The sequence below is a fragment of the Capricornis sumatraensis genome, chromosome 5 (genome assembly GCF_032405125.1).
Source record: "Capricornis sumatraensis isolate serow.1 chromosome 5, serow.2, whole genome shotgun sequence".
Lineage (NCBI taxonomy): Eukaryota > Metazoa > Chordata > Mammalia > Artiodactyla > Bovidae > Capricornis > Capricornis sumatraensis.
The window spans coordinates 105,782,327-105,797,207 of record NC_091073.1 but is presented as its reverse complement, the minus strand read 5'-3'; the positions used below and the strand labels follow the sequence as shown (position 1 = coordinate 105,797,207).

The 14,881-nt window shown below is 42.0% G+C and overlaps 1 protein-coding gene across 2 annotated transcripts in view; it reads left to right on the top strand.

Annotated features, from left to right (window-relative positions):
• DGKI (diacylglycerol kinase iota) overlaps positions 1-14,881 on the top strand; it is a 504,155-nt gene that overhangs the window by 222,741 nt on the left and 266,533 nt on the right. For both annotated transcript variants that reach the window (XM_068972548.1, XM_068972547.1), the window contains exon 6: positions 9,334-9,399. In XM_068972548.1, coding sequence (XP_068828649.1) covers positions 9,334-9,399 — 66 coding nt within the window. The remainder of the gene's footprint in view (positions 1-9,333; positions 9,400-14,881) is intronic.

Sequence of the window (14,881 nt, the reverse complement as noted above, 5' to 3'; positions counted from 1 at the left end):
GCAACTTCCCTTTCACTTTTCACTTTCATGCATTGGAGAAGGAAATGGCAACCCACTCCAGTGTTCTTGCCTGGAGACTCCCAGGGACGGGGGAGCCTGGTGGGCTGCCGTCTATGGGGTCTCACAGAGTCGGACACGACTGAAGTGGCGCAGCAGCAGCAGCAGCAGGATATATTAGTTGATTGGATTTTAGACACAAGGACAGGGATTGTTGTTATCAGTCACTAAGTGGTGTCTGACTTTGTGAGCCCCATGGACTGCAGCACACCAGGCTCCCCTGTCCTTCAGCAACTCCCTGAGTTTGCTCAAACTCACATCCATTGAGTCCCTGATGCCATCCAACCATCTCATCCTCTGTCGCCCCTTCTCCTCGTGTCCTCAAACTTTCCCAGCATCAGGGTCTTTTCAGTGAGTCAGCTGCTCACATCAGGGGGCCAAAGTATTGGAGCTTTAGCTTCAGCACCAGTCCTTCCAGTGAATATTGAAGATTGATTCCCGTTAGGATAGACTGGTTTGATCTCCTTGCTGTCCAGAGGACTCTGAAGAGTTTTCTCCAGCACCATAATTTGAAAGTATCAGTTCTTCATCACTCAGCCTTCTTTATGGTCCAACTCTTACATCTCTGCATGACTACTGGAAAAAACATAACTTTGTGCTGAGCTCCCCTGTCCTTTGACTATAAGGACAAATATGTTGGCAAATGAATTGCCTTGAGGATATGGAAGAGAAGTAATGAGTTCAGTTGTAGAACTCTCAAGTTTGAGTTGTCCTGAGGCTCCCAACTGGTGATATCCAACAGAAAGCTGAGAGGGTATATAAGTTTAGAGTTTATGAGGAAGATTGGGCTAGAGGTTAGACATTAGTGAATTGTCAGCATTTCAAGGTAGCAATTAAAGCTATAAGATTGATGACTGGGTAAGATAGGAATAGAAGACGTCTGAGTGTAGATTGATGTTAATGATAGTTAATGAATGAAGACACAGTGAAGAAGAATAATATTGTTACTGATTAATACAAGGAGATTAGGAGAAAACATGGAGAGAGAATAGGCTGGCAGTGGAGGTTATAGAGAGAGATAAAAATAGCTGTTCCCGTTAGCTGTCCGTTCCCACTGTGCTTGTCTATTATGTCAGCAAGAGGTTGGTTACGGGTCATACGTAGGGTGAGAAAGTCTTAAGAAAAATGATAGGGCTGTGTTTACACTCGGTGTCATTGGAATACACTATAGCATTGGCCAAGGGATAACTCAGCGACAGCTCAAATGAAGGAGACATTTTATCTAGGGGCAATAGAAGAAATCGTTTTGAGTTTTTTAGGATGGACTTTGTAAATTTCTAACCAGGGCATCCATATGTCTACATTTGGCTCCCTGTCCTTTGATTTCTCTTTTTCCATTTGGATAGGTAATTGTGATTGTTTCTAATTTCTAACACAAGGATTTGGGGGATGTGTTTGCGGTAGCTGTATTATTTCTCTTCTGTGAAGCCAGACCCTTCATAAGTGTTTTCAGTGTCTTCCTTTGTCTTCATATCAAGGACTTGCTATTTCTTCCATGCCTACATTTTCAACTCCTCACCTTCCTTATAGATTATTTCTATCACCATTAACAAGCTCTGAGAGCTCCCATCTTTAAAAAACAAACAAACAAACAAAGAATATCCCTTAACTACCAACTGTGTCTTAATTGCAGCTCTGATTCTCAGTGTTGTGTTCAGAGCTAAAGTTCCAGAAAATGTTAGCCAGATAAATTGTTTCTAGCCTGTTTCCCTCCTGGGCATTTTAACCTGTTCTGATCTGGTCTTACTCTACCCATTCACTGGAACTGCTTTTTTAAATCTTGCCCATATCTCCTTGCTGCCAGATTCATTAGATATTTTCTGTTCTTATTCAGTCTTTCAAATGTGTTTAAACTACTCAGTATTTCCTCCTTCTTGAAATGCTCTCCTGTTGTGCTAGCTTTCTTAATGTTTCTCTTCAATGTTTCACTGGGTAGTCCTTCCACTGTTCACTCCCTGATTCCTACGTATTTGTTGACTTGTTAGCGCTGGACTACGCTCTGCCTGCTGGCATTGGGAGAACTCCTCCAGTCCTTTGGTTTTCAATATCGTGTCTGGGTTGATGGAGTTCCGTTTGATATGCCCATGGAATGTGTTAGAGTCAACTCAAATATAATACATTACTAACTAAACTCTATTGCCATCCCCGTAAAAACTATATTTTTCAGTTGTTTTGTATCTGAGAAAATGAGATGACTGTTGGCCCAGCTCCCCAAAATGAGAAAACAAGGGGTCATAATGATGCTTTTCTCAGATACTCCCCACACTTCATCCATTTGGCAGCCCTATCAATTTTATTTATAAAATATATTTCAAATCATGCATTTATCTCCATTTCTGTTGCCAGTGCTCTGGACTGAGACACCATGATCCCTTGCTTTTGACCCCTGCAGTAACTTCTCCAGGATTCTTTAATTTCCCCCATCGATCCACCATGATATAAGAGAGTGATCTTTTAAAGTGAACATTGGATTATATACTTTTCCAGCTTAAAACTTGGCAGTGATTTCCATGTTATTTAGAGGAAAACCTCACCCCTTAGCTTGGTATGAAAAGTCAAAAGTCCTTCATAGGCTGGGCCAGCCACCGTCTTTCAACCCATCCGTCTGCCACATGGATTTCAGTTCTTGAGGCACACATCAAGATATTCTTCACCTTCTGATACTTGTGTGTTTTATCATGGTACTGGAGATCTCTATTCATGACCAACTGTTTCTTACAGTTAGAGCCCCTCAGAGGTCTTTGTTGATTTCCACCTCTAAATAGGTCGCACATTGTTCTTTATCAAAGCACCTTGTTCTGCCCTTCAGAGCACTTTCTGTGTCATAATTATTTACAAGCATTACTCATGTGCTTGTCTGTTGCCATCCTCCTGTTGTGTAGGCTTTGGGAGATCACTCATGAAATTTGTTCCAAACTCGTTGTACCAGGCAGGATGCAGAAGATGTGATCAGTGAATATCTTTTGACCTAATGAATGTATAGAGGAGTGAAAGTGTTAGTTGCTTAGTTGGGTCTGACTCTTTGCGACCCCGTGGTCCCTGCATGGAATTCTCCAGGAAGGAACACTGGAGTGGGTTGCCATTCTCTTCTTCAAGGGAGCTTCCTGACCTAGGGATCAAACCTGGGTCTCCTGCATCACAGGCAAATTCTTTACCAATGAGCCACCTGGGAAGCCCATGAAAGGGTTAATTTCCCCCTCCAAATCTCTAAGAACTCTTATTCTAAGAGTACAATTTGGAAATGATTCTTAGGTCACATGCTATGTGCTGTACTTAGTCATGTCTAACTCTTTTCAACCCCATGGACTGTGGCCCACCAGGCTCCTATGTCCGTGGGATTCTCCACACAAGAATACTTGAGTGGGTTGCCATGCCCACCTCCAAGGCATCTTCTCAACCCAGGGATTGAACCCAGGTCTCCCACACTGCAGGTAGATTCTTTACTGTCTGAGCCACCAGGGATGCATGACCCATGGGGATTCTTAATTAAGAAACTTAGATAGTTTACTTCATGTAAATGAAAGAGACAGTCACTTTAGAATTAGTTTGACTTGTGTTCAAAGGCCATCTCTGCTTCTTTTTCCCTCAGTGGTGTCTCTAGGCCTGGGACCTGGAGTGGGGTTGTTAATCACTGTCTCCTAGGCTTTGTGGGGTGCTTGATACCTGAAGTTTTTTTTAATGAATGTTGGTTTGACTCCTCTAAGTTGAAACCTGCCAGATGGACTCAGTTTCCTTAGATATAAGCTGCTTGGATTGGTCTATAATTTCTAAGATACTTTAAAAAACTCTTTGAGTAATGCTTTGCCAGCAAAGGTCTGTCTAGTCAAAGCTATGGTTTTTCCCGTAGTCATGTAAGGATGTGAGAGTTGGATTATAAAGAAAGCTGAGTGCTGAAGAACTGATGCTTTTGAACTGTGGTGTTGGAGAAGACTCTTGGGAGTCCCTTGGACTGCAAGGGGACCCAACCAGTCCATCCTAAAGGAAATCAGTCCTGAATGTTCATTGGGAGGATTGATGCTGAAGCTGAAACTCCAATACTTTGGCCACCTGATGCGAAGGGACTGACTCATTGGAAAAGACCCTGATGCTGGGAAAGATTGAGGGCAGGAGGAGAAGGGGATGACAGAGGATGAGATGGTTGGATGGCATCACCAACTCACTGGACATGAGTTTGAGTAAACTCCGGGAGTCGGCAAAGGACAGGGAGTCCTGGCATGCTGCAGTCTATGGGGTTGCAAAGAGTTGGACACAACTGAGTGACAGAACTGAACTGAACTGAATATTATGAATTGAACTGGCTGCTTTGGACAGTAATTGAGCAATTGTGTTATGCATTTTTGCTAACCAAACTGAAAATAATCCCTGAAATAATGGATCACCAAGATTTTAACACCCATAAGTAATAACCCTATTCTTACCCAGTACTTGACGGTGGTATATGAATAATTCAGATTATTGATGAACAATAAAAAGATGTTACAGTATTAGAAGCCTTGCTCTGCTATCTTAACAGCATGTATCAACACTCACATTTGCAGTGTGAGGCTTCTGAGTCTAATTTCAGTTCAATAATTTAGAAGAAATGAATAATAGTCAAAAGGAAATAGTATGAAAAATTTAAGTGCTTGGGAAAGATGGATGATAAAACAGCAGTGATTCTCTAGAAGTGTTCTTTTTCCCCTAACTGATAAAAAACAATAGATGATCCTCCAAAATGGTAGCTGTGTGATTTGTCAAGGAAATTAGGTTGAGAATTTCATTCAATTCAACACACATTTATTGGCTTTCACTTTGTTCAAGCTATGTTTAAGCAGCATAGAAAAAAATTTATATCAGATCTAAGAAGACCTCTAAATAGATGGATACTTGACATCTCAAATCAGACTCACAGAGACAATTACTCAGTTTCTACAGTGGTGACTTGTATGAATTATTTTATCTGTGCCTCAATTGCCTACCTGTTTCCTAGGAAGGGTGATATTAAAAATATTCAACAACTTGCAGAGTCATAAGCATTTAAATAAGAAATTTAAAAATGTTCTCTCTTATTTCCTAAATAAACTAAACTACATGGTTTTATAAATCTGTTTACCAAACAATATATGTCGCTACACGAATGATTCATCGTCAGCCTCATAGTTTCTCAATAATTGTTGATTTGTGGAAATTACTGGTTTAATCTCTTGATTAGGGTTGTCACTCACTAAATAATCCCGTGAGTCAACCATGATTTCTCATAGGTAATTGCATCAAATTCTTCCAGTGTTTCCCGCCTTCAATTCTTAAATGGAGAGTCATTAGGTGATTTATAATCTCAATAAGCAGAGTTTCTCTTAACATCAGTGTTATTGTTCATTCTCCCCCAGCTTCTGCTACACTAACAGCAATTATAGTAAATTTTTCTATCTCTCATAATACCGCCTGACATTTTTATGTATTCAATATTTCCACTACTGACTGTCATTGAAATCATTTATTGAAAGAGCTTGAACTTGATATTTCAGAGCAGAGAAGAGGCCCTGCAACAGAGTCCTTGAGGATACAGCCTCTTTTGCCAGCCTGCCTGGGTTTGAATCCTTGCTCGGCCCTTGACATTTGAAGTCACCACTCTATACCTTAGTTTCATCATCTGTAAAATGAGGGTGATGATGATAATTCAAGTCAAACCTTTTGATGAGCTGCCCTACAATGATGTAATTTGGGATAGAGTACAATTAGCAGTTGGCCCCTGTCCTTCCAGGCAGTGGGCTAAAGTGCTTCTCACGTGGGTGGGCAGAAAAGCTGGAGCAGTCTGCCTCATCTGTGAGGTGAAGGGTCTGGTACCTTCATCCCAGTAGAGTTTTTGCACTGACCTGGAGGTATGGACAGTAAGCAGGTTCCTGGACTTGCAGCCATAGGCCCCTGAATTGTTTATATTGATACCTGGACAGACAGCTGCCATCAGTGGGGCATAGCCCAGTTTTCTGACTTTGTGGTGGAACCCAGTGGCATTGTCCAGGCAACATGGTTTATTTTCAGAAGAGAGCTCCAGAATCATAGAGACCTGTTATGCCCAGAATTAACATTCTAATTTCTTAATAATGAGGAGGTAGAAATGGTGTGCAGTGCTGAGGGCATGGGGGTGCTATGGTAGCTATGGAGGAGCCAGGGGGATGGTAGAATCATCGAACTGCAATTTATCAATCAGTATAGACATATTTCAGTGTTTTTATCAACTCAGGGTTTTACTAGTAATCAACTCTATAGCACCTCTATTCATGAAAATTCTCATGAAAATTAAAATTATTATTATATGTAAGTCATTTTTTAATTAATTAGTTTAATTGGAGGGTAATTACAGCATTGTGATGGTTTTTGCCATCCATCAACATGAATCAGCCACGGGTGCACATATGTCCTCCCCTCCTGAACCCCCTTCCCACTTCCCTCCCCGCCCCATCCCTCTGGGTTGTCCCAGAGCACTGGCTTTGCATGCCCTGCTTCATGCATCAAACTTGTACTGGTCATCTCTTTTACATATGTTAATATACATGTTTCAGTGCTATTCTCTCAAATCATCCCAACTTCTCCCACCGTTCGCCTTCTCCCACAAGAGTCCAAAAGTCTGTTCTTTACATCTGTGTCTCTTTTACTGTTTTGCATATAAGATCATCATTGCCATCTTCCTACATTCCATATATATGTGTTAATATACTCTATTGGTGTTTCTCTTTCTGGCTTACTTCACTCTGTGTAATAGACTCCAGTTTCATCCATCTCATAAGAACTGACTCAAATGTGTTCCTTTTTATAGCTGAGTAATATTCCATTGTGCATATGCACCACAAGATCCTTATCCTTTTGTCTGCCAATGGACATCTAGGTTGCTTCCATGTCCTAGCTATTGTAAACAGTGCTGCAATGAACATTGGGTACACGTGTCTCTTTCAATTATGGTTTCCTTGGTGTGTATGCCCAGCAGTGGCATTGCTGGGTCGTATGGCAATTCTGTTCCCAGTTTTTTAAGGAATCTCCACACTATTCTCCATAGTGGCAACAGTTTGCATTCCCACCAACAGTATAAGAGGGTTCCCTTTTCTCCACACCCTCTCCAGCATTTATTGTTTGTAGACTTTTTGATGGCGGCTATTCTGACCGCCGTGAGATGGTACTCACTGTGATTTTGATTTGCATTTCTCTGATAATGAGTGACGTTGAGCATCTTTTCATGTGTTTATTAGCCATCGGAATGTCTTCTTTGGAGAAATACCTGTTTAGTTCTTTGGCCCACTTTTTGATTGGGTTGTTCGTTTTTCTGGTGTTGAGCTGCGTGAGCTGCTTATGTATTTTGGAGATTAATTCTTTGTCAGTTGTTTCATTTGCTATTATTTTCTCCCATTCTAAAGACTGCTTTTTCACGTTGTTTATTGTTTCCTTCATTGTGCAAAAGCTTTTAAGGTTAATTAGGCCCCATTTGTTCATTTTGTTTTTGTTTCCATTACGCTGAGAGGTGGGTCGTGGAGGATCTTGCTGTGATTCATGTCAGAGTGTTCTGCCTATGTTTTCCTCTAAGAATTTTATAATTTTCTGGTCTTACATTTAGATTTTTAATTCACTTTGAGCTTATTTTTGTGTATAGTATTAGATATGTAAGGCATTTTAGAAAGTGCCTGACACAGAGATAGTTCTCAAGAAATGTTAACTATTATTATTAGCTTCTTTCTGAGAACAGTATAAGAATTGTATCCCTATTTTATTAAACTGCCACAGTAGAAAAAGCAAGACAAAAACTAGACTAATTAGTAGGACCATTATACTTCTTTATATCTTATTATAGTTAAAAGACCATTGTTCCTCCAGGATCTTTGTTAAGTTTTGATTTAAATTGGTTTGACATAATGAAGAGAAATAGAGGCGACAATTTGGAATTGATAATGCTAATGCTTGTTAGAGGTATCTTTGTCACTCTGAATTTCCTGTCTTGACATAACGTTTTTTTCCTCGACACTAAACTGTTTTCTGTGTCCCTCCTTACTTAGAACAATGCCTGGATAGTAGGCATTTGGTAAGTATTTGCAAAGTTGAATATATATTAGAGGGCCTATTTTAAAGGGAAAATATAGACTGTGGCCTGACAATACAAATGTTAATTTCAGGTAAAGTATGTGTTCTTAGAAAAGGACAGGAGAAAAACATTAACAAGTATTTTAGGGGAATTGGCCTAAGAGAGATGAATTGTGTGTAGGTTACTAGGGTTTACCTGTAGTATTAGGCCTGAAGACCACTTTCCCTCTTATAAAGCATCCCAACAGCTGGGTGACATGTACTTCTTGAGTGATTATCTATTTGGGAGGAAAAGGACCTTCCATGTTTCCTACAGCACAAGCCAAGAATGGGGGCTTCTCAGGTGGTTCAGTGGTGAAGAATTCACCTGCCAGGGCAGGAGATGCAGGAGACATGGGTTGGATCCTGTGTCAAGAAGCTACCCTGGAGAAGGCAATGGCAACCCATTCCAGTATTCTTGCCTGGAGAATCCCGTGGATAGAGGAGCCTGGTAGGCTACAGCCCATGGGGTCACAAAAGAATTGGACACAACTAAGCAACTAAGCACACACCTTGGAAGACCTTGGAAGCTGACTGCATTCAGAATACCTAAGGACAACCTCATTACAGAATTTCACGCTAGGCTTGTGTCTCTTGTCTTTGTCATCAGTTTTCTTCAGTGTTTCTCTTCCTTTACTTTCGCTAGTTAACAAACAAACTCTCAAATCATGAGATCTATTTCTTTCTGAGAATGTGATTTCTTTAAAATTCTTTCTAACACAAATGTTGAGTAGGATGCTTGCCTGGCACTTATAAAGCATTAAGTACAACATTTGTTTTCTAAAATGGATGTCTTTGTCCTTCTCTCCTTCACCTCCTTTCTTTAAGAATATTTCTTACCTGCCTCAGTTACCTCCCAGCCCAAGGTCACAAACGTAAACCATGTTTTTACTAAGAAGAAAGCAGAGTACCAGGAATTCATTACAGGCCTTTGTCACCAGGAAGCTGCAAAGAGAAGGAATAACTAATGGTTTCTGCAGACATGAAAGATCACCAAAGATGGAGACTTAGCTTTGTTTTCCCAAGTGGATTTGTGTTTATTGTTAAACAAATCACACAGGCACATACTTGGTTGTGTGCTAAGATGGGCTTAAATGATTGTTCATGGAAATCTCTACTCTTAAAACAGTTTTAAAAAAAGAATCCTGGAGTTTGCACACTGAAACATATTCGTTTCCCGTTGCTTTCCCACAGAGCTTTGTGCGTCACCACTGGGTGCACAGACGTCGGCAGGAAGGAAAGTGCAAGCAGTGTGGTAAGGTAAGGCGTTGCCCTGCACGGCTGTGATCGCAGGAGGGTGCTCAGGCCTTGGCGAGCGCCTGAGGTCCCTGAGTCCCATCGCCTGAATCCAGGGCTCAGTACGTCACTGCCCTTCCAAAGGCCTCCTTCCCTTAAAATGGGCTTCCCTGGCGGCTCAGATGGTAAAGTGTCTGCCTGCAATGCGTGAGATTCGGGTTCAGTCCCTAGGGTAGGAAGATCCCCTGGGGAAGGAAATGGCAACCCACTCCAGTACCCTTCCCTGGAAAATCCCATGGACAGAGGCCACAGTCCATGGGGTCCCAAAGAGTTGAACGTAACTGAGCCATTTCATTTTTTTTTTTTCCCCTCTCAGAGGTCTTCTTTTTGTTCTCGAATTCCCTCAAGAGAGGCAGTGGTCTTGATAGCAGGGATTGGCACGCTTTGAGTGCTAATCCCTGGTATGAAGGGATTTTTATTTCACTGTTGACAATTAAGAAAAGGAGACTTCCTCTCTTGTTTAAACTCCCTCCTGAGGATTGTGGGTACATCACACACTTCTTCAAACAACAACAGAAAATCAGCAGGTGGCTGAGCAACGTGGCTCGTGTTGATATGTTGTGGTTGAGCAGAACTGGGTAGAAGGGCAACATGGAAGCAAGAAGGGTGTTGCTCTCCTGGGATATCACCCACTTCCTAGAAAGAGATCCCCTTCTCATATGTGGTCATTTATGTCCACTCCTTGAGTGTCATGGGCTGTGAGCCCCTCAGGGTGCAGGGCCACTTGTAAGAGTGAGGCAGGGCTCTTGAAAGCTGCATGCTCTGTAGACTGCCCGATATTGACCCTAACAAATTTGGGTTATGGCTTTTTTCAACGTACAAAGATCTACTTTAGGAATGGAAGGATACTCTGAGAAGGTTAATCCGGTAATAAATCCTACTACAAAGATTTTTTTAAAAATCACATCAACATAAGCTGGTCATTTGATATTTCCAATTTTCGTGACATGATCTCTAGTCTTTCCCCTTCTGTTGTTTTCTTCTAATTTTATGTACTGTTCATTGAAGAAGGCCTTTTTGTCTCTCCTTGCTATTCTTTGGAACTCTGCATTTATTTGGATATACCTTTTACTTTCTCCCTTGCATTTCACTTCTCTCCTTTCTTTAGCTGTTTGTGAAATCTCCTCAGATGACCACTTTGCCCTTTTGCTTTTCTTTGGGATGGTTTTGTCCACTGCCTTCTGTACAGTATTGCAGACCTCCGTCCATAGTTCTTCAGGCACACTGTTTACTAGCTCTGATTCCTCAAATCTATTCCTTACCTCTCGGAGAAGGTGATGGCATTCCACTCCAGTACTCTTGCCTGGAAAATCCCATGGGCGGAGGAGCCTGGTGGGCTGCAGTCCATGGGGTCGCTAAGAGTCGGACATAACTGAGTGACTTCACTTTCACTTTTCACTTTCATGCATTGGAGAAGGAAATGGCAACCCACTCCAGTGTTCTTGCCTGGAGAATCCCAGGGACGGCAGAGCCTGGTGGGCTACCGTCTATGGGGTCGCACAGAGTCGGACACGACTGAAGTGACTTAGCAGCAGCAGCAGCAACATTCATTACCTCTACTGTAGTTTCATAGGGGATTTGATTTCAGTTGTGTGTGGCTGTCCTAGTGGTTTCCCCCCTTTTCTTTAAGCCTGAATTTTGCTATGAAAAGCTGGTGATCAGAGCCACAGTCAGCTCCAGATCTTCTTTTTGCCAATTGTGTACAGCTTCTCCATCTTCAGCTACAGGGAATGTAATGTTTGATTTTTGGTGTAGACCATTTGGTGATGTCCATGTGTAAAGTCGTCTCTTGAGTTGTTGAAAAAGGGTGTTATTTATGACCAGTGCATTTTCTTGGCAGAATTCAGTTAGCCTTTGCCCTGCTTCATTTTGTTTTGAAGATTTCACCCAAAGATAGGCACAATAAAGGACAGAAATGGTAGAGACCTAGCAGATGCTGAAGGGATCAAGAGGAGAAGGTAAGAATACACTGAAGAATTGTACAGAAGTGATCTTAATGAATTGGATTGCTACAACTGAGTGGTCAGTCACCCTCAGAAAGACATTCTGGAGTATGAAGTCAAGTGGGCCTTAGGAAGCACTGCTGTTAATAAAGTTAGTGGATATGATGATATTCCGGTAGGAGGAGGATGCCATCAAGGGGTTGCATTCAGTATGTCAGCAAATCTGGAAGGCCCAGCAGTGGCCATGGACTGGAAAAGGTCACTCCCCATCTCAGTTCCCAAGGATGGTGGTACTAAAGAATGTGCTAACCACTGGACAGTTGCACTCATTTCCCATGCTAATAGTTCAGTTCATCCATTCATTCAGTTGTGTCTGACTCTTTGCAACCCCGTGGACTGCAGCACACCAGGCCTCCCTGTCCATCACCAACTCCTGGAGCTTGCTCAAACTCATGTCCATTGAGTCAGTGATGCCATCCAACCATCTCATCCTCTGCCATCCCCTTCTCCTTCTGCCCTCAATCTTTTCCAGCATCAGAGTCTTTTCCAATGAGTCAGTCCTTCGCATCAGGTGGCCAAAATATTGGAGTTTCAGCTTCAGCATCAGTCCTTCCAATGAATATTCAGGACTGATCTCCTTTAGGATGGACTGGTTGCATCTCCTTGCAGTCCAAGGGACTCTCAAGAGTCTTCTCCAACACCACAGTTCAAAAGCATCAATTCTTTGGTGCTCAGCTTTCTTTATAATCCAGCTCTCACATCCTTACATGACTACTGGAAAAATCATTGCTTTGACTAGATGGACCTTTGTTGGCAAAGTAATGTCTCTGCTTTTTAATGTGTTGTCTACGTTGATCATAGCTTTTCTTCCAAGGATCAAGCATCTTTTAAATTCATGGCTGTTGTCACCATCTGCAGTGATTTTGGAGACCCCCCACTCCCCCGCCAAAATAAAGTCTGTCACTGTTTCCATTGTTTCCCATCTATTTGCCATGAAGTGATGGGATAGGATGCCATGATCTTAGTTTTCTGAATGTTGAATTTTAAGCCAACTTTTTCACTCTCCTCTTTCACTTTCATCAAGAGGTTCTTTAGTTCCTCTTCACTTTCTGCCATAAGAGTGGTGTCATCTGCGTATCTGAGGTTATTGTTATTTCTCCTGGCAATCTTGATTCCAGCTTGTGCTTCATCCAGCCCAGCTTTTTGCATGATGTACTCTGCATATAAGTTAAAATAACCAGGGTGACAATATACAGCCTTGACGTACTCCTTTCCCTATTTAGAGCCAGTCCTTTGTTCCATGTCCGGTTCTAACTGTTGCTTCTTGACCTGCATACAGATTTCTAAGGAGGCAGATCAGGTGGTCGGGTATTCCCATCTCTTTAAGCATTTCCACAGTTTGTTGTGACCCACAGAGTCAAAGGCTTTGGTGTAGTCAATAAAGCCAAAGTAGATGTTTTTCTGGAACTCTCTTGCTTTTTTGATGATCCACTGGATGCTGGCAGTTTGATCTCTACTTCTTTGGCCTCTTCTAAATCCAACTAGAACATCTGGAAGTTCACAGTTCACACACTGTTGAAGCCTGGCTTGGAGAATTTTGAGCATTACTTTACTAGTGTGTGAGATGAGTGCAATTGTGTGGTAGTTTGAGCATTCTTTGGCATTGCCTTTCTTTGGGATTGGAATGAAAACTGACCTTTTCCAGTCCTGTGGCCACTGCTGAGTTTTCCAAATTTGCTTTCATATTGAGTACAACACTTTCACAGCATCATCTTTTAGGATTTGAAATAGCTCAACTGGAATTCCATCACCTCCACTAACTTTGTTCGTAGTGATACTTCCTAAGGCCCACTTGACTTTGCATTCCAAGATATCTGGCTCTAGGTGAGTGATCACACCATCGTGGTTATCTGGATCATGAAGATCTTTTCTGTATAGTTCTTCTGTGTATTCTTACCACTTTTTCTTAATATCTTTTGCTTTAGTTAGGTCCATACCATTTCTGTCCCTTATTGTGCCAGTCTTTGCATGGAATGTTTCCTTGGTATCTCAGATTTTCTGGAAGAGATCTCTAGTCTTTCCAATTCTATTGTTTCCCTCTATTTCTTTGCTAGTAAGGTCATGCTTAAAATCTTGCATGCTAGGCTTCAGCATTACATGAACCAAGAACTTCCAGATGTCCAGGCTGGGTTTAGGAAAGGAAGAGGAACCAGAGATCAGATTGCCAACATTTTACTGGATTATAGAGAAAGCAAGGGAGTTCCAGAAAATCATCTATCTCTGTTTCATCAACTACACTAAAGCTTTTGACTATGTGGATCATGACAAACTGTGGAAAGCTCTTAGAGAGTTGGGAATACCAGACCACCTTACTTGTCTCCTGAGAAGCCTGTAGGTAGTTCAAGAAGCAGCAATTAGGTCCCTGTATGGAAGAACTGATTGCTTCAAGATTGAGAAAGGAGTATGACAGGGCAGTCTGCTGTCAGCCTGTTTGTTTAATCTATATGCTGAGCACATCATGAGAAATGCTGGGCTGGATGAGTTGCAAGCTGGAATCAAAATAGGCAGGAGAAACATCAACAACCTCAGATATGCATGGCAGAAAGCAGAAAATATGCTGCAGCCATTGGTCACCAAGCTCTTCTTTGGAAGGCCACATTCTTTAGCCTCAAGGGTATGCCCCTCCCTCCATTCTAACTGGTAATATCTCCTCCAATTCAACACAGTGACTTCCAGCTGGTTCCTTTCTAGTCTGGCATCTTTCCCGGCTAGAAAATAGATTAAAAGCAGACAAAATAGATTAAAAGGGGGAGGAGGAAAAAAGGGGGGAGGGGAAGAGGTAAAAATAGAAGGAGGAGGGAGGGGGAGTTGAAAGATGCTTACCAGCCCTTTTCCACAGCTGGAAACAAAAAGAGTCAGCCCTTTGCCCTCACATGACCTCCTTCGTTGGGTCCATCTCCTTCCCTTGCTAGTGTTGCCCTAGTGGTGGTGGATTAGTCACTAAGTTATATCCGACTCTTTGCAGCCTCATAGACTGTAGGCCACCAGGCTCCTCTGTCCATGGGATTTCCCAGGCAAGAGTACTGGAGTGGGTTGCCATTTCCTTTTCCAGGGGATCTTCCCGACCCAGGGACTGAATCTTTGTCTCCTGCATTGCAGGCGAATTCTTTACTGACTGAGCCACCAGGAAAGGCCTGGTGTTGCACTCTGGCTTATGAATTTTCTCTTAGTGAAGTATAGACTGTCTACAACTTTCCCATGAGAATGCGCACATGTGTACGCATAAGAGAGAATGAACAGGTAGGCACAGCCAGTTTTAAGGTCGGAGATATGAACAATAGGAAGGATTTGGAAAAACTACCTTCACTGGACAGCCTAGTAGCTGGCACCCCCTCAGCAGTTTTCAAGCCATAATAGATTTAGAGAAATTTTATTAAAAGAAAATCAATAAGCATTGTATATCTTGTGACAAATATTCCCTAGCGTCGTATGCATGCCCCTTT